At 44.7% G+C, this 19,340-nt stretch overlaps 1 protein-coding gene across 2 annotated transcripts in view; it reads left to right on the top strand.

The window, feature by feature from the left end:
• The window catches only part of BCAS3 (BCAS3 microtubule associated cell migration factor), a 2,570,631-nt gene that overhangs the window by 206,535 nt on the left and 2,344,756 nt on the right, over positions 1-19,340 (top strand). For both annotated transcript variants that reach the window (XM_069226456.1, XM_069226455.1), the window contains exon 8: positions 11,458-11,530. In XM_069226456.1, coding sequence (XP_069082557.1) covers positions 11,458-11,530 — 73 coding nt within the window. The remainder of the gene's footprint in view (positions 1-11,457; positions 11,531-19,340) is intronic.

Genomic DNA, 19,340 nt, shown 5'->3' with positions numbered 1-19,340 from the left:
AGCACGGAAGCACCCAGTCCTCATGAAGATACAGCATCAGCGAAACCAGGTCAGCTGACACTAGTCCGTAGAGAGACAGACCCCCAGATTCCCACAAGTCCAGATGGCATGAGCGATGACCAGTTTACAAGCCAGGAGTAGAGTGGCCGAAGCCAGAGGTATAGACTCCAGCCCAATCCTGTATGGAACCAGAGACTAGAAGTCTATGGGCCTAATTTAGAGTTTGGCAGATGGGGTTACTCCATCACAAACGTAATGGATATCCTGTCTGCGGTATTACAATTCCATTATATGCTATAGACATCGTAATATGGCGGACAGGATTTCCATCACATTTGTGTCGGAGTAACCCGTCTACCAAACTCTAAATCAGGCCCTATGTCTGTCATATCCCAAAGAAATGAGGACTCCCAATTGTCCTGCATTAGTAAAAGCTGGTAAGGATGTAGGGAGACACCTGGCCTCTAGAATACAATGTAACGTACTTCACAGCCCAAGGGCAGGGCGCAGCCCGAGGGCATGACTAAAGGCAATGTGATCGCTCGTGGTCACTCTGCAATACCCCAGTTGTACTGTGTGTATGTGTTGTTCTCTGTTGAGCAAGTAGTCACTTGAGAAGGCCTTACCTTCTTCCAGGCCGAACGCCACAAAGCCAATATCGCCCACCCCCAACCACCACAATGGCCTAGCTTGCTCAGTCATGTACTTCAACACGTGGATTAACTACTGCGCAGAGTTCCTGACTCCTCTGAGAACCAAACCCGATCCAAGCTGAAACCAAGTTGGTACACCGAGGACCTCCAGCTTACAAAGTGCTGCTGCAAACAGCTAGAATGACGGTGGCACCACTGGCAGAGATACCTACATATCAGCCCTCCAGATCTACCACCAGCACCTCAAAACCCCCAAGCACCTAGCCCTCACTGAAAGGATCCAAAACAGAGGCAGCACCTCCAAAGAAATCTTCACCCTTATGAAGTAATCATTTATGTACCCACCTGCCAGGTCCATGACCATCACCCCTTCCAAGAAACTTTGCATACAACTCTCCAACTACTTCAAAAACAAAATCAACACTATCTTCCACAACATCAAATCAACACCCTCCTCCCAGCCTGACCTCTCTACCCTTGAAGTCCTTCACTCTGGTGACAAAAACACCCTGGGAATTGCCCTGACCTGCTGGACTGCCATCACCACAGAAGAAACTGCCAACACCATGTTCACCAGCCAGAAGCCCCATCTGATTCATGCACTCATTACATGTTTGCCAAAGGCTTCAACCCCATCAGCACAGCCACACCTGGTTCCTCCATGCACCCCACATTCTACAAGCCCCCCCCCGACTTCGCCAGCAACATTTGCTCCCATGGATTCAGCATCATGTCCTATGCTGATGACAGTCAGCTCACCTCATCCTCTTCCTGTGAGAAGATGCCTACACCATCCAAACCAACTTCATCAGATACAGACTGGATGAAAGGGTACTGCCTTAAACTCAGTAGCCAGAAACAGTAGTGGTCCTCTTCGGCAAAGACACCTCACTGTGGACACCATGCTGGAGGCCAACCAAATTAGGACCTATTACCTGCCTAACCATTGCGGCCAGGAACCTGGGTATTGTGATCTACAGCAGAATCTCCATGACTCATCGTGTTAACACAGTTGCCTCCAACTGCTCCTACACCCAGAAACTAATCAGGAAAATCTTCAAATGACTTCCTTTGGATGCCCGCAGATCCATCACGCAAGCCCTTATCACCAGGAGTCTCGACTTCGGCAAATCCCTCTATATTAACATCACTGCCCAACTCATCAAAAGGCACAAGTTACACAGAAAGCAGCTGCAATACTCGCACTCAAATTCCTGCACTGCATGCAAATATCCAGACACCTCAAAGACCTTCACTGGCTCCTAGCCCACGAGCTTGCCCTTTTCAAACTCCTCATACTAACCTACAAAGCACTGTACGAAAAAGATACAGCATACCTCAACAACCGCATCCTCTTCCAAACCCCAGCCAGACACTTCTGCCCACGTCCCATCTATCTGCCGGGAGAGAGATGGAGGTTGAGGATTCTCCTGCCAAAGCGTGGAATGAACTCCTTTACCACATCAGTGCTGCCAGCTCCGTCCTTCAATTACAGAAGAAACTAAAAACGTTGGCTATTCCAATAGTTGTCCAAATAGACCCAGATGCCAGAATACCCTCCCGGGTGGTGTGTGCCCTACAAATAGAAAGATAGCATAACGTACCTTCACCGGAGGAAACTTTGTCACCTCGTAGCACAAATGCAAGTTTTCTTTTTCTGCAAGTTTACCTTTTGTAAATCTTTTGTATGCGCACTGGCACTGCAGAGAAAATGGACACTCTTTTCTGCAAAGTATAGAGCAATTTTGTCAGTGATAAATATGTTTGACATACATTTTCTCAAAAGTGACGATTTTTAAGTGCAAGTGGCAAAGTCAAAAATACTGCTTAGTTTCAATGCTATCTATTGAGGTTCGTGAAGGTTGCAAATAAAATATTAAAACCTCAGCACACCACTACAAAATCCAGTGCATATTGCATGCAAATTTCTTAATAAATGCCAGTGTGTGAATGGTCTCCGGTAAATCATTTGTTCCTGCTTACTTCTCAGCTGTGTTACACTGAACTGATAACAATACTGTTGGTGGGCTTGAACCGAGAAAAGTAGACAAACAAGTATGTTTGGCTTTGTAACGCAGGTTGATACTCTTGTAAAGCACCTCATAAGGAAGGCGTTTTTTTGCTTTATGTAAATTAGTTCTTTTTATTTGAAGCCTTTACTAAAGGAAGTGAATGGCAGTATTGTAAATGTTGTTAATTGTATCGCAACAGAAATTGCTTTCTAGTAGAACGTACTACAACTGAATCGCCTTTAGGCTGTTTGGAGGTTTTGAGATCAACTAAATTTGTTTAAAATGTGCCAACAGAAGGCATTGGTGCGCACTGATTTTCATAAAAATTGAAGTTTTTCACACTGCATTGTTGTCACTAGGTAGTGCCATCCAAACGGGCGGGAGGGCCTTTAATGTTAACACGTAGGTCTGCAGAAAATTTGCATAACAGCCTCAGAGTTTTGAGCGTACCGTCACCTGTCGCAGTTCTGGAAGCTGGTTGAGTGCACATGCGTCAGGGCAAGAATGATGTTACATGGCGTCCCCGACTTCCAACTTCCCTGTTAAGCAAAATGGAACACTAAGGGGAGGTGGGGCCACACTGGCAGGCCTCGCCGTTTTCATTACTTTAATTGTGTGATCTATCGGGATTTTCAGCTTTTGATAAAGGCTAGAGTGTTATGACAGAATTAAAAGGATTTAGGAGGCAAGGAGTTTAAGAAAGGGGACTTTGCGACGGGATTTCAGGCCGGCTTGGTCTGCCAGATTTACCGTGCTGTGTGTGCTCCATTCCAATCGCTGCCCCGCGTGCTGTTAAATTCAGTGCACGCAGCAGGTGTGTGTGTACCGTCAGCGCTTCGCACATGTAAAACAAACACACAATTTGAGAGATAAAAACGTAATCCTCCACAATTTGGAGGATTATATTCTCTAGTTTTTCATCCACCACCATAAAATTACAGGATGGGAACAGAGAGCTCAGGCCCCATTAGCGTCCCAGGAGCACATGTTTGCTGCTTTATGAACAGGCCAGCTATTAATCTGGTTTCATCTAAAGTCCTTCTTTCCTAATGATTTGATTTAACGAAAGTACTAATACAATCAAAGCGGTATCGGAAATAAGGGATTTTTTCAGCCTGCTCTTCGTATAGGCCATGAGGCCATTTTAGAAAGTGACTTTTCGTCGCAGCTCAGTATTCTAGAATCTGCAGCTAATATGTACATTTAATGTTAAACTGAGCCTCCGGAGTGGTTTGGGTGAAACGGATTGCTGTGATTTCTTTCGGTTAATAACCTAATCACCATATTAGTACTTCAGTGTCCCCAGCAGTACCAAGGCGCAAAACAACGTCCAAGGATAGCCAAATACAATTTTTTGTTTTTTACTGAAATGAGTACTTTAATTTACATATATCTGTATAGTGACATTCATACATTTTTCATTATCTTCTAACTAATAGCACACTCCCTTTAACGGAATGGAGTTCTTAACACCTTCGCTGCCAGGCCTTTTCCGCTCAGGTGCCAGGCCTTTTTTGGGCTATTTGGGGCAGTTTGCCCTTAGGCCCTCATAGCTTTTTTTTCCACATAAGCTACCCATGCCAAATTTGCGTGCTTTTTTCCCAACATCCTAGGGATTCTAGAGGTACCCAGAGTTTGTGGGTTCCCCTGAAGGAGACCAAGAAATTAGACAAAACACAGTGAAAATTCCGTTTTTTAAAAAAAAGGTCTGCAGAAAAAGGCTTATGTTATTTTTTCCCTGAAAATGGCATCAACAAGGGGTTTGCAGTGCTAAAATCACCATCTTCACAGCTTTCAGGAATAGGCAGACTTGAATCAGAAAACCACATTTTTCAACACAATTTGGACATTTTACTGTTACTGGGACATACCCCATTTTTACTATTTGTTGTGCTTTCAGCCTCCTTCCAGTTAGTGACAGAAATGGGTGTGAAATCAATACTGGATCTCAGAAAGCTAAACATTTCTTAGAAGTAGACAAAATTCTGAATTCAGCAAGGAGTAATTTGTGTAGATCCTACATGGGTTTCCTATAGAAATAGCTGAAATAAAAATATATTGAAATTGAGGTGAAAAAAACAGCCATTTTTCACCACGTTTTACTCTGTAACTTTTTCCTGCGATGTCAGATTTTTTTAAAGCAATATACGGTTACGTCTGCTGGACTCTTCTGGTTGCGGGGATATATAGGGCTTGTAAGTTCATCAAGAACCCTAAGTACCCAGAGCCAATAAAGGAGCTGCACCTTGCAATGGGGTTTCATTCTACACTGGGTATACAGCAATTAATTTGCTGAAATATAAAGAGTGAATAATAGGTCTCAAGAAAACCTTTGTATTTCCAAAATGGGCACAAGGTAAGGTGTTGAGAAGCAGTGGTTATTGCGCATCTCTGAATTCCGGGGTGCCCAAAATAGCATGTGAATTACAGGGCATTTCTCAAATAGACGTCTTTTTTACACACCGTCTTACATTTGGAAGGAAAAAATGTAGCGAAAGACAAGGGGCAATAACACTTGTTTTGCTATTCTGTGTTCCCCCAAGTCTCCCGATAAAAATGGTACCTCACTTGCGTGGGTCGGCCTAATGCTCGTGACAGGAAATGCAACATGGACACATCACATTTTTACATTGAAATCTGATGTGTTTTTTGCGAAGTCCCTAGCTGTAGATTTTGGCCTCTATCTCAGCCGGCACCTAGGGAAACCCACCAAACCTGTGCTTTTTTTAAAACTAGACACCTAGGGGAATCCAGGATAGAGTGACTTGTGGGGCTCGCACCAAGTTCTATTACCCAGAATCCTTTGCAAACCTCAAAATTTGTCCAAAAAGCACTTTTTCCTCACATTTTGGTGACAGAAGGTTCTGGAATCTGAGAGGAGCCACAAATTTCCTTCCACCCAGCGTTCCCCCAAGTCTCCCGATAAAAATGGTACCTCACTTTTATGGGTAGGCCTAGCGCCGGTGACAGGAAATGCCCCAAAACACAACATGGACATATCACATTTTCCCAAAGAAAACGGCTGTTTTTTGGCAAGTGCTAAGCTATGGATTTTGGCCTGCAGCTCAGCTGGCATCTAAGGAAACCTACCAAACCTGTGCATTTTTTTTAAAACTAGAAACCTAGAGGAAGCCAAGATAGGGTGGCTTGTGGGGCTCTCACCAGGCTCTGTTACCCAGAATCCTTTGCAAACCTCAAAATTTGGCCCAAAAAACACTTTTTCCTCACATTTCGGTGACGGAAGTTCTGGAATCTGAGAGGAGCCACAAATTTCCTTCCTCCCAGCGTTCCCCCAAGTCTCCCTATAAACATGGTACCTCACTTGTGTGAGTAGACCTAGTGCTCGCCACAGGAAATGCCCCAAAACACAACATATGGACACATCACATTATCCCAAAGAAAACAGGCCTGTTTTTTTGCAAAGTGCCAAGCTGTGGATTTTGGCCTCTAGCTCAGCCAGCACGTAAGGAAACCTACCAAACCTGTGCATTTTCAGAAACTAGACACCTAGGGGAATCCAAGATGGGGTGACTTGTGGGGCTCTCCTTTGCAAACCTCAACATTTGGTCAAAAAAACACTTTTTCCTCACATTTCGGCGACAGCAAGTTCTGGAATCTGAGAGGAGCCACAATTTTCCTTCCACCCAGCGTTCCCCCAAGTCTCCCGATAAAAATGGTACCTCACTTGTTTGGGTAGGCCTAGTGCCTGTGAAAGGAAATGCCCCAGTGGACACATCAAGATTATCAAAATAAAACTACTTGTTTTTGTAGGTGAGGGTGGGGGGGGGGATGGGTGGGATGGAGGGGCACCTGGGTTTTTGGTCCTGGGATCAGCAGCCATACAGGGAAACCTACCAAACCCAGACATTTCTGAAAACTAGACACCGAGGGAGTCCAGAGTGGTGTGACTTGCGTGGATCCCACAATGTTTTCTTACCCAGAATCCTCAGCAAACCTCAAATTTGGCTGAAAAATCACATTTTTCACACATTTCTGTGTGGGATCACCTCATTGGGACAAATTTCCTAACCCCCAACGTTCCCCTCAGTCTCCCTGTAAAAATGATACCTCACTGGTGTAGGTGGGCCCAAGTGCCTGTGACGGGGAAGAGCCAAAAAGTTGTCGAAATTGAGGGGGAACCAAAGCGGGTCCAAAAGGGCAGTTTGAAAAAGAAAAAACATTTTTAGGCTGACAAATGGGACAGAATTTGTATTGGTATAGATGAGACTTTGCTGGGTGGTAGGAATTTTGTGGATTCCTGCAGATTCTGGAAGGTTCCATCACAAAAATGTGGAAAAAATGTGTGATTTCCAGCAAAGTTAGAGGTTTGCAGGGCATTGTGGGTAAGAAAATGGTGTGGGGTGCATGGGAAGCACACCACCCTGGACTCACCCAGATTTTTAGTTTTCAGATGTGTATAGGTCTTGTGGATTTTTCTACATGGCAGTGTCCCAAAGTCCAAAAAGTGTAGCCCTCACAATTCCAAGTGGGACGATTTTGAGAGTTAGCCAAGCTCTCATGGCCCAAATGTAAAACCAAAACCCAAAATAATCAAATGTCCTCTTGCTTGGCGTGGAATACGATGTTTCAGTGTGCGGGGGAGAGCTGAAAGAATGTTACCCCCTTCAGTTGGGGTGGTGGCATAACCATGCCCATACTGGTTGGTAAACACCACCACACATTTTTTTAAAATTCCCTGTCATCTAGAACACTTTCTGCCCCGCCCCCCTCCGGGGTGTGGATTGGGGGTAATTTCACCATGTGCCCACTGGTGGGCAGAACAACTTTAGCCCCATTTATTTGGGGTGGGGGTGGGGGTATGTCCATATCCCCACTCTTATTTTGAAAAAAAAATCTTCCTTGGTCTCTGGTGGGCTTTCTGCCCTCTTTGGGGGCAGATGGGCCTTCCAAAAATAGGCCGATATGGCCAACAGTAATGTGCTCCCATAGGAAGCGACCCTTGCCCAAGGGGCTGCCCCCCAAACAAAACACACATATACACACACACCAATCCCTGGTGCCTAAGTGGTTTCTGCCCCCCCACCCCCGGTGGCAGATCAGCCTAATAAAAATAGGCAGATCTGCCCCCAAGGGGAGCAGAAATGGCCTAAAATAAATCTGCCCCCCAGGGGAGTGACCCTTGCCTAAGGGGTCGCTCCCCTTGCGTGAAATTGGCACAAAAAAGTGCTTAGTGATTTCTGCCTCCAAGGGGGGCAGAAATGGCCTAAAAGAAATCCCCCCCCCCCCCCCCCCCCCCCCGGGGAACGACCCTTGCCTAAGGGGTCGCTCCCCTTGCATGAAATTGACGCAAAAAATAAAAATCCCTGGTGTCTAGTTGTTTCTGCCCCCCTTGGGGGCAGATTGGCCTAATAAAAATAGGCCGATCCACCCCCAAGGGAGGCAGAAATACCCTAAATACAATTTGCCACCCAGGGGAGTGACCCTTGCCTAAGGGGTCGCTCCCCATGTATAAAAAAATATAAAGTAAACAAAACAAAAATATATCCCTGGTGTCAAGGGGTTTCTGCCCCCCCGCCGGGGGCAGATCGGCCTAATTATAATAGGCCAATCTGCCCCCAGTCGGGGCAGAAAAAGTCTAAAAATATTTTGACCCTCTGGGGACTGGCCCTTGCCCAAGGGGCCACCCCCCTCATTCAATAATATATATATATATATATATATATATATATATATATATATATATATATATATATATATATATAAAAAATCCCTAGTGTCTAGTGCTTTCTGCCCCCTTTGGGGGCAGATTGGCCTAATAAAAATAGGCTGATCTGCCCCCAAGAGGGACAGAAATGGCCTAAGAGTAATTTTGTCCCCTGGGGAGTGACCCTTGCCTAAGGGGTCGCTCTCCACATATAAAAATAAACAAAAAATTAATAAATCCCTGGTGTCTAGGGGTTTCTGCCCCCCCCCGGGGGCAGATTGGCCTAATTATAATAGAAAAGGCCTACAAATATTTTACTCCCCTGGGAAGCTGCCCTTGCCCAAGGGGCTGCTCACCTCTTTCAATAATATATATATAAAAAAAAAGAAATTCCCTGGTGCCTAGGGAGTTCTGCCCTCCCCCCCCACCCCTTGGGGGCAGATTGGCCTAATAGAAATAGGCCGATCTGCCCTCAGGGGGACAGAAATGGCCTAAAGATAATTTTGCCCCCTGGGGAGCGACCCTTGCCCAAGGGGCCACTCCCCTTCTGCATATAAAGAAAAAAAAATCCCTGGAGTCTAGTGGCATTTCTGCAGAAATGCTGAGAAAGTAAGGAAAGGAAAGGCGTTTCCTTTCCTTTGATGCCCCGCGATCTGAGGAGAAATTCAAAAGCATTTCTCCTCCGAGCGGTGCTGGAGGCTGAGCTTTCAGCTCAGAGGGGCAGGCCTCTGATGAGGTCAGCGTGCGATCGTGCTGACGTCATCAGATACCACAGGGGGGCTTGGGGGGCAGGGTTGGAAGGGGAATCGATTCCCCTTCCACCCTGCTCAGGGGAGGGGGGGTGAGGCCCCCGGTGGGAGCGCTAGTGCTTCCCCCGAGGGCCCCTACTTGGACGTAACGGTTACGTCCTGGGCACCTGAGTGGTGCTGCAAAGGACGTAACCGTTACGTCCAAGGCACCCAAGCAGTTAAATTCATAAGAAAACTCTTCTGTCCATTTTACTTTACTGCCTTACTATCATACTTTTTCCAATAATGGACTTATTATGATTGATCTCTTAATTGCGATGGGGCCATTAACAGTAGTTACCGGCCCAATTGTAATTATGAGATGCATGTGAGCACCGTGGATCTCTTTACTGGTACATGGAGATTTCTGCTGCTGAAGACAGCAGAGACCTCTGTGAGATTCCAGGGAGAAATGGGGAATGACACCGAATCCTACCAGGAGTCACCATCTCCCCACAGTAATTCCTCATTTCTTAGTGGACTCTCAAGGTATATCTCATATTGTGCCAAATTTTCCCAATCCCCATTGTGAGTGAAATACTAGCCTACTTTTAGGGCCGCTTATAAAGAAGGCCTGACGCTCTTGAAAAAAACTACCCAGGCAGGTGTAGGTGGGGCAGACAGACAAAATAAAGAGAGTAAAATAGATTTTCTGACACCTGTAAAATTCTAAACTCTACATAAAACAAACAGTTGGGAAGGAGTACATAAACACCCACCTACTTCTTGTCAACCGATAATCAATGCAGCAGATACTTGACCAGCCATTTTATTTCACTGAAGAGTTACTACTATAGCAGGGCTTTAAGTGGAATGACAAACTGTGTGTGGGGGTGAGGGGGTGTTTCTCTCAAAGGGGTGTGGCCTGTGGAATTAAAACTCTGTGCTAACCAATGGGTGTTTTGCTGTCTTTTTGTTATTGCATCCAGATTACATCTAAAACAAGTTGGGACTATTGGCTTTGTCACTGTTTGTTAGCTGCATAAGATAAATGACTAACAATTACTCTTTTGTAAATGTTATTGAAATGGGTTTCATGAAATACTACTTGGAAGCAATTTCCACATTTATCTGTACTCCAGAGTAGCCTTTCTTCTGACTGTCTATTGGTGTACGTTTTCTCTACATCAGTTTCTCACTTTTTAAAGTTTTGTCAGACTTTCAGAGAATACTGTCCTGTACATGTCTCCTATTGACTTTAAACATTTTTCCTAATTGTAGTTAAGTTGCATAGAAGCCGTCACTGAAGCACTAAATAGTTTTTCTGATAAGAATGCTTTGAGGGGCACCCCTCTTCTGTTCACATGATGTATGAATCTGATCTTCAACTGAGATCTCAGCTATTAAGATTTAATGGTATTGCTTATAATTAACTCAAACAAAAGGATAAAATAATGTTGGGAGCTTGGGGTGCATGTCCGGAAAAAAAAACAAATTATGCAGCCGAGAGTGCAATATCAGTATGGGCATGTTTACTTTAACGCAGGAGTTAATTCATGTTGCCTTTCTTGAAAATTGTAATTTAAGGGCAAAGAAAAGTTTTAGTATTTTCTGAATGTTTTTACCACATAAGATATGGTTATAATCTTCCTGTACTAAGTGCTAAACTTCCATTCATGCACTCCATGCACTTTCCCTTTAGATTTTACTTTCGTTTTGTAGCAATGGTATTCTTTCATTAAAAAAAAATGAGTGCAATTTTTGAGCATTTCATTTTGTACATTTAACTATGTAGATTGATAATGGTTAATTAAAGATGAGATGCTTCTATATGGTCTTTCAGTGTGTAGTCCTTTATTTCTACTTGAATAGCCACTATAGCTCCCGTGAAACCTATTTTTATATTCAACCTGACCTGTTCAATGTTGTTCTTTCGAATTTAGAAATTACAGTTTGATCCCATCTTTGAAACCTTCTATTACTCTCCTTTGCAACCTTAAAAGGCAAACTTATTCACCATAACCATCTGTATTTTGTTTAGCTTTCTACTCTTTTGCCTATGCACCTGGAAACAATACAAATATGCAGTGTCAACTTTGTAGGAAAAAATATTTATGCATTCTTAAGAATTTTGGTTATTATCTACCTTGTTGAATGCTAAGAGTTTTAATTTGAATTTGTAAAGCGCATAAAACCGAAGAGGCATCAAAGCGTTGTCTCTGACAAGAACAACCATGGGAGGAAAGGGGGGCAAGCAAAAGCCTTAGAGTTGAGAAAGTTTTCACATGCTACGAAACACACAATAAGAATTCAGGCTCACAATATATTCATAGAAAGTGTTCCTCAGCCTGGCTGCTGCCACCAAGAAAGCTCTTTCAATTATATTTTTTTATCAACAGGTCCCCAGAAGTGTGATAATTTTTCAGAAAAGAGGCCACTTCTTGCTGTTTGTAAAAGTATGGGATCATCTGGGTAAGGCATTTTAATGTACTATAATATTCTGTGTTCTGCTTCCATTAAAGAGGCTATGTTTGATTTTGGTTCGTGGTCTAAAAATGTCCATAGATGTTCTTAATATAATTGCATAAAGGTTGCCTTTTTTAATTAAGTCATTTGTTTGTCTTGCTGAAGAGGCCCGAACAGCGTTTCTCTCCAAGGGGATCCTCATCAATAGTCATAAGCACAGAATAGTCCTGCCCATCTGCGGGATTCCGGAGCATTATTAAAAACAAACATATATGTCTGTTTTACTGCATAATAATACACTACATATATGTTTGCAGCCTATTAGAATGCCAGAATGGACACATTTAATTTATTTTTTATTTTAAAAAAGGAGTCAGTTATATAAAATGAGTCATTGATAGAAAAGTAACCATCTAAATTTTTTCCCAAACCGTTTTTAAAAAGGAAAGGATGTGTGACAGAGTGAGCCAGTAGGCTTCAATGCAAAAGATAAGGGAGAAAGAACTGGCAGTTTGCTTTTAAGGACCTCACTATATACCCATCATTCCCCCAGGTGACAGTTAGCTCAGTTTGTTTTCCTGCTCCTGGTAACATGTTTTCCTGCTCCTGGTAACAGAATCTTGGTGCACTGAGCTTTGCCTTTTTGGTAAAAAGAATTACTGGGAATATTTTTTTTTTAAACTAGGATTTTAGAGTTTTACTCAATGTATTTTAAGACATAGAGTACAATTAGACCTTTTTCTGACTAAAACGCTTTCACTTTTTGTGATGTGACCCTCCTGTCAGGAAAAGGAAGGCACAGACAGGCTCCTACTAGGTCTATATCCGTTCCTTGGTCTTCGAGAAGATCTTTTTCCTGACTCTTGCAGCCACTGACAGACCTATTTAAGAAGGACTCTGAAGGACAGGGAGACGATCAGACTGCATGGACTGTAGAAAAGAAAGCATAAAGACACTGCTGGATCTTCTAGAGGCCACTTACAAAATCAGACCACTACTACAGCGCCCTCTTCCCTCTCCAAGGACTGCCCCAGAGGTAGATTCAAGTAGAGGAGTCCTCAGAAGAGGAGACGTGAGGAGCATGATGTTGAAGGGTATGAGATAGAAAAGGACAATCTTGCCTACATGTTCACTATCATCACGTACGACATCCAAACACCATTTGACTGCAAAAGACCCCCGGCGCTCCCTGTCGAGACAACCATCAATGCTAAAGCCACCACCGTCGGCATTGATGCCACTGCCGTTGACATTGAAAACTACATTAAAGTCTCATTCGCCATCAGGGATAATGACTCCATCGCCATCCATCCATCTTTCACAAAGGTGGTTGCAAACATCTAGGCAAGAAACAAGTAACTACCACTCCAGACTCGGAGTATTGCCAGATATTTTCTTTGAATACTACTGACATACTATCATCTGGTGACCCCTTTACCTGGGAGAGCAACACCATTTAAAATTTCACCAGGCTCTGTAACATCTCCTAGAATTTCTCTTAGGATTTCCCCTTCACAACCTCGTTGTGCTCCCACAAAGCCACTAGGGGATAGAAGTCTACGTTTGTCTTCTTTACCACATAGGTCTGAAAAACAAACAAGATCAACATTTTGGCGAAAATATAAAGAAGAATCATAATCTTCTCACTCTAGATCAAGAAGATCCAATACAAGACCTATTAGGAGGACAACTACTTTGACATCCTCCATCAGGGATTACTTGTCTACTCTGACAAATACACATCCACATCCAGATGCTCTTACCGCATTTAGTGATGTGTCGGTAAAAGTAGCAGCAAAGTTGAATATTGCAATGCCCAATCCTACTACATCAACCTTGGTCATCTTTGAAAACATTGCATCAGAAGACCTGTCAAGACTTCTCCTTCCTCTGCTTCCTGGTCTTCGTCACCCAGCTATGCAGTTATTACTTACACCTGCATTAAAAATATCTGTACCATCTAGGCACTTGAAGAAATACAAACCACCTGAGCCTCTGTTCCTTCGGTTACATCCTCAATTGGATGTAGTAATTGTTGCCATAGCAAGCTAGTCAGACAAAAGATCTCCTTTAAAACTACTGGATGAGGAAAGTAAGAAGACAGACTTCTTTGAAAGAAAAATGTGCAGTACTTCAGATTTGACTATGAATGCTGTCAGCTCTACTGCTCTTTTGGGGCGATATGACCAATATGTATGGGAATTCTCTCCAAAGACTTACTGACAGACATCCAAAAGAGGACATCAACACTTTGAAGAAGTCCTTAATGAGGAAAACTGGTCTTAGACCTGACGTTTTACCTAAGGGTGATTGTGAAAACTAACCATTTTTCCGCCCACCTTAAATAGAGTGGGTGGACAAATGGATAAACCTCCAACTGCCCTTGCTCTGTCAGGCTGTCCGACATGTATGTCGGCAGAGAAGACAGAGTATTATTTGCTGTTGACACACTGAAGGTCCGCCTGACTCTAAATGAGGCAGTCAGACTTTCAGACTTTCAGTTTGGCAGAGCACCCTCTCCAACAAACTATAAATTGAGCCCTTGTTTCTAAAATAAAAAAAAAACCCAAATATTGATATCGAAGGGGAGATGTGAACTAATACTTTGTGTAATAAATATGGTTTCCTGCCTGTTACAAAAATAACGTGGTTGGCAAGGTGTTCCTACTCCAAATCCTATTTTACCTACACTGAGGCCTATGCTTTTAGGGACTCCGCAGAACAGTACCACTGAAGTAGGAGAAGAGGATTGTGTACAGCCACACCTCGGTCCATGAAAACACATCCATGAAATAGGTGAAATACGTTTTGGGGGATATTCTTGGTTTTAGCCTGCACATCAAGTACTCCAGTGCATTTGTAAATTTGTTAAAGTTAGTCTACAACTTGACTGTTTCACACTATCATAAAACCCAAACTACTGTTGGTTTGGCCTCTTCTCTTGGGCATAGCTTCTACACAGAATAGACCATTTTTCAGATGTGCGTAGTTGCAATTTAAGTGCTCTTCCTCTAACAAAACATCTTTATAAGCATACAGCCTACTAAAGGCAGAGAAACACCTTAAATCCACGGTATATTCATATTAAAATTACATTATATCCTATTATTTTTTGGTTCATTGATATTTCTAAAGTACCAGAGTATGGACATCCCCATCATTGAACTCATAATTTTTTTAATATGTTCATTGGCATAAAGGAGCAAGCTTTGGAATTTGGGCAGTCCGTTCCATTCTTTCTGTGTCTTCCAATGCAGATCCGGAGCTGGCTCCTTTGCTTATTTCACTTGACAGAACTTTTCCCAACATTTTATTCTGTGTGCATGGGACATGTCTCCCCCCTAAAACTAAAGGGTTTAAACCCTGCAAGTATTGGTGGAAGCAGATTTCTGTGGCAGACCCCTACAAGGTCGGTCTCTTATGACTTTTAAATAACTCAAAATCGTGCAACACCTGTTCTTAGATGAATCTTAAGATCATCCAGGACTGCAAAGCCAAACTGTGTCACGGAACTGCGACAAAAAAGCCAAGTACGCATTCTCGGTTCCGAAGCTAATTGCAGGAGAGGTCCTCATCCCACTCAAAATAATCAGAATAGCCCAAATCTAAAAAGAAACACAGTTAAAACGCAACTACTCCTCTTCTCATCACTCCATACCACGACGGGATGATGAATCCCAACTTTATGATGATGAAAACCTGTTGTGGACCTCCAGGATGCCAGTGGCCTTCACACATCCCTTGACAATGGCGTCACCTCTCCGTCTGGCCTCTCTATTGAGGAATCTGCTTCTTTTGCAGTGGTGATCAGGAGGGCTGCAATTTTGTTTTACTTATTGCTGTTCTCTGTAGAAGAGAAAATAGATGTCCTCACTGAAGTTCTGCATCCAGGGCAGACTTCTGCAGAGCCACTCCTACCCTTTAAGGAGGCACTAATGGACACTCTCTGCAAAGCCACGATCTAGCCCTCCTGTCAACCACCAAATAGCCAAGAGACACAGACCAGCTCCAGGGGACCTATATTTCCTCCTGCAGCACTCAACACCTGAATCTTGTAGTTCAGGCCTCTGCCATTAGGCAGAACCCAAATGAATCCCTGATATAGATCTGCGTTTTTATCAGTAATGCCTTTCGGAAGTCCTTTTTTTTTTTTTTGTGCGATGTGGAGGATGAACCTTAGTACTGGATCTCAAAATTTCTCACTGGGTAAGTCAACGTCTGTTTTGGAAAAACCAACTGCACATATTTTGCTACTTACCTTTATTGTTTTGTCAATTTAATCTTTGTAAAAAAAAAATACATTTCTGATGGATACTTCTAATTGCAGATTAATCACTGTTGCCCATCAATTAAGACAGGGTGCCAGGTGCTGTAGACCGACACAAAGCAACCCGGTCTTTCTTATGCAGCACTCGACTCCTGAAAGGTTGGTAAAGGTAACTCTAATGCTTTTTCTATGATCCCTCTGGATAATGGAGTCAAGAAGGATTGAGGCGTTGTGAAACCAGATGTTCTTCTCTGATAGGTTGCTGTTGAGATCGGTCAAGGCTTTTGGGACATCATTAGCGAGATATTGCAGGCGGCGGTCCAAGAGCAGTTTAAGGCCTTCTCCGTGCAAACCATTCAGTATGGTCAGGATGCAGCAAAGTACGTCATTAGGCCTGCCTAGATGTTTTAGGGCATGTGATGGACACTAGTGTGGTTCGCTGACGCAATGCATGGACTGATCCACTGGCTTTTCTGGGGACATCCTGAGATCTCTAATGGGCATTCCTTTTGATAGCACCCTTCTTTTTTAGCAAAGTGGCAGATTTTACCATAGAGTGCTCTAAAGAAAGTAGAGCTACAGTGAATTTTTTGGGTCTGTCTACGCTGCATCACCGTTTCCTCAGCTGTCCTGACCCTTAAGAGGCTACTCCAGGTGCCTGGTGGATAGGTAAAGCCAAATTCCTCACCACCGCAGCAGTCATCCTAGTCAAGGGTCGACATTGGGGAAAAGGCAGGCATTGTGAAGGTCACCAGGGACACAGTTCCACTCACCCCCTGCCCCTGAGGCATCCGTTTCCAAGCTGATTTATCTTGCCATTGGTGGAACACAGCTGCGCTGTAGGTGGTAGTATCAGACATTTTCTTCCCAGGTGACAGACCGTTCCCTCCCCTTCTATTCCTTTCTTACTCACCTCAACTTTCCCTCACATCAAACCAGGGTTTGGAGTAACAACTCTCTATTTAAATGCAAGAGTCATGGGTCTACAGACCAAAGGTGCCGTCAAGAGTGTGCCAGCCTTGAAAGTAGAAATGGGTTGCTACTCCTACTACTTCCTCATACCGAAAAAGGATGGAGGCCTTTATCCTATTTTTGATCTTCACCACCTGAACATCTTCCTCCAAAAAGACATTGAAAATGGTCACTTTAGCCTAAGATGTGTCTGTCATAAATCCAGGCAACTGGATGTTTGCCTTCGCTCTGCAGAATGTGTATTTCATTGTGCCCGTCCTGCAGTCCCACAAATGCTACCAGCAGCTCAAGGTCGGCCAGGAGCACTTTCAGTTTGCTGTGCTCCTCTTCAGCCTTACCAGTGCCCCTCAAGTGTTCACAAAAGTGATGGTGATTTTCACAGCACATCATTGGAAGTTGGGGATACAACCTTTCCCTCCCTTGATGACTGGCTTCTGAAGGCAAGCTCACCAAAGTCAGTTGTAGACCACCACCTCCAGATGACAGCAAAACCTAACATTTCTACGGTTCTCAATCAGTGAACCAAAGTCTCACCTGACTCCTGTGCAATCAATCAATCAATCAAAGCATTTGTAAAGTGCACTACTCACCTGTGAGGGTTTCAAGGCGCTGATGGGGGGGGAGCGGCTGTTACTGATCAAAAAGCCAAGTCTTGAGGTGTCTCCTGAAGGTAAGTAGGTCCTGTGTCTGCTGTAGGTGGGTGGGAAGAGTGTTCCATGTCTTGGCGGCGAGGTGGGAGAACGATCTGCCGCCGGCAGTCATTCTGTGGATGCGTGGGACGGTGGCAAGGGCAAGGTCAGCAGAGCGAAGCTGTCTGGTCGGGGTGTAGAAGGAGAGACGTCTGTTGAGGTATTCTGGTCCGGTGTTGTGTAGTGCCTTGTGAGCATGGGTGAGGAGTTTGAATGTGATTCTCTTGTTGACTGGGAGCCAGTGCAGGTCTCTCAGGTGTGCTGCGATGTGGCTGTGGCGGGGGATGTCCAGGATGAGGCGTGCATAGGCGTTCTGTATGCGTTGCAGTCTTTTCTGGAGCTTGGCCGTGGTTCCTGTGTAGAGGGTGTTGCCGCAGTCCAGTTTGCCGCTTACTAGGGCTTGGGTGACCGTTCTTCTGGTTTCAGTGGGGATCCATTTGTAGATCTTCCAAAGCATGCGTCGGGTGTTGAAGCAGGAGGAAGAGACGCCGTTGACTTGCTGGGTCATTGATAGCGATGAGTCCATGATGAATCCCAGGTTGCGTGTGTGGTCGGTGGGTTTCAGTGCGGTTTCCAGTGTGGCAGGCCACCAGGCATCGTCCTATGCGGAGGGGGTGGCGCCGAGGATGAGGACCTCAGTTTTGTCAGAATTAAGTTTCAGGCAGCTGTTCTTCACCCATTCAGTGATAGCCTTCAAGGCTTTGTAGAGGTTGGTTTTGGCAGTGGCGGGGTCCTTGGTGAGGGAGAGGATCAGCTGGGTGTCATCGGCGTATGAGACAATGTTGAGGTTGTGAGATCGGGCGATGTTTGCGAGCGGTGCCATGTAGACATTAAAGAGGGTCGGGCTGAGGGACTATACCTGGGGTACGCCGCAGATGATTTTGGTGGCTTCAGAGCGGAATGGAGGGAGGCTGACTCTCTGAGTTCTGCTGGTGAGGAAGGAGGTGATCCAGTCCAGGGCTCTGTCACAGATCCCTGCGACGTTGAGGCGTGTACGTAGGGTGTGGTGGCAGACGGTGTTGAATGCAGCTGAGAGGTCCAGGAGGATGAGGGCCGCGGTTTTGCCTTTGTCAAGTATGGTCCTGATATCGTCAGTGTCAGCAATGAGGGCGGTTTTGGTGATATGGTTGCTGCAGAATCTGAACTGGGACGGGTCCAGAGTGTTGTTCTCCTCGAGGAAGCGGGTCAGTTGTTTGTTGACAATTTTCTCTATTACTTTTGCCGGGAAGGGGAGCAGGGAGATGGGCTGGAAGTTCTTGAGGTCCTTTGGGTCCGCCTTTGGTTTCTTGAGGAGGGTGTTTCCAGCTCTTCGGGAAGGTGGCGGTCTCGAAGGAACTGTTGATCTTCCGGATTTGGGGTGCGATGACGGAGCTCGCTTTGTTGAGATGTGGTGAGGGCAGGGAACGGATGGTGAGCCAGAGTGGATGGTGTTCATGGTTTTGATGGTGTCGTCGTCATTGACATGGGTCCAAGATAGCAGGAGGCTGGTGGGCGGTGAGTCTGTGGTGTCGTGGTTGACGGGGCGTCTGGGTATTAAAGCTGTCATGGATGTCTGCGATCTTGCTGTAGAAGAAGGTGGCTAGGCAGTCGCAGAGGTCTTGTGATAGGGGGATGTTGTTGATGTTGGAGCCGGGGTTGGAGAGTTCCTTCACGATGTTGAAGAGCTCCTTGTAGCTGTGTGCGTTGTTTTCAATGCGTGCTTTGCAGGCAGTTTTTTTGGCAGTTCGGATGAGTTGGTGGTGTCTGTGGATGGTGTTCTTTAAGGCTGTGTGGTTGTCCGGTGTCTGTTCTTGGCGCCACTTTTTCTCGAGTCTTTGTCAAGTTTGTTTGAATTCTTGGAGGTCGACGGTGAACCAGATGGCCTTTATGTCAGTGCATCTTTTAGAGG

The sequence above is a fragment of the Pleurodeles waltl genome, chromosome 3_1 (genome assembly GCF_031143425.1).
Source record: "Pleurodeles waltl isolate 20211129_DDA chromosome 3_1, aPleWal1.hap1.20221129, whole genome shotgun sequence".
Taxonomy (NCBI): Eukaryota; Metazoa; Chordata; class Amphibia; order Caudata; family Salamandridae; genus Pleurodeles; species Pleurodeles waltl.
The sequence above is the reverse complement of the archived record's forward strand: the minus strand, read 5'-3'. Positions and strand labels throughout refer to the sequence as shown.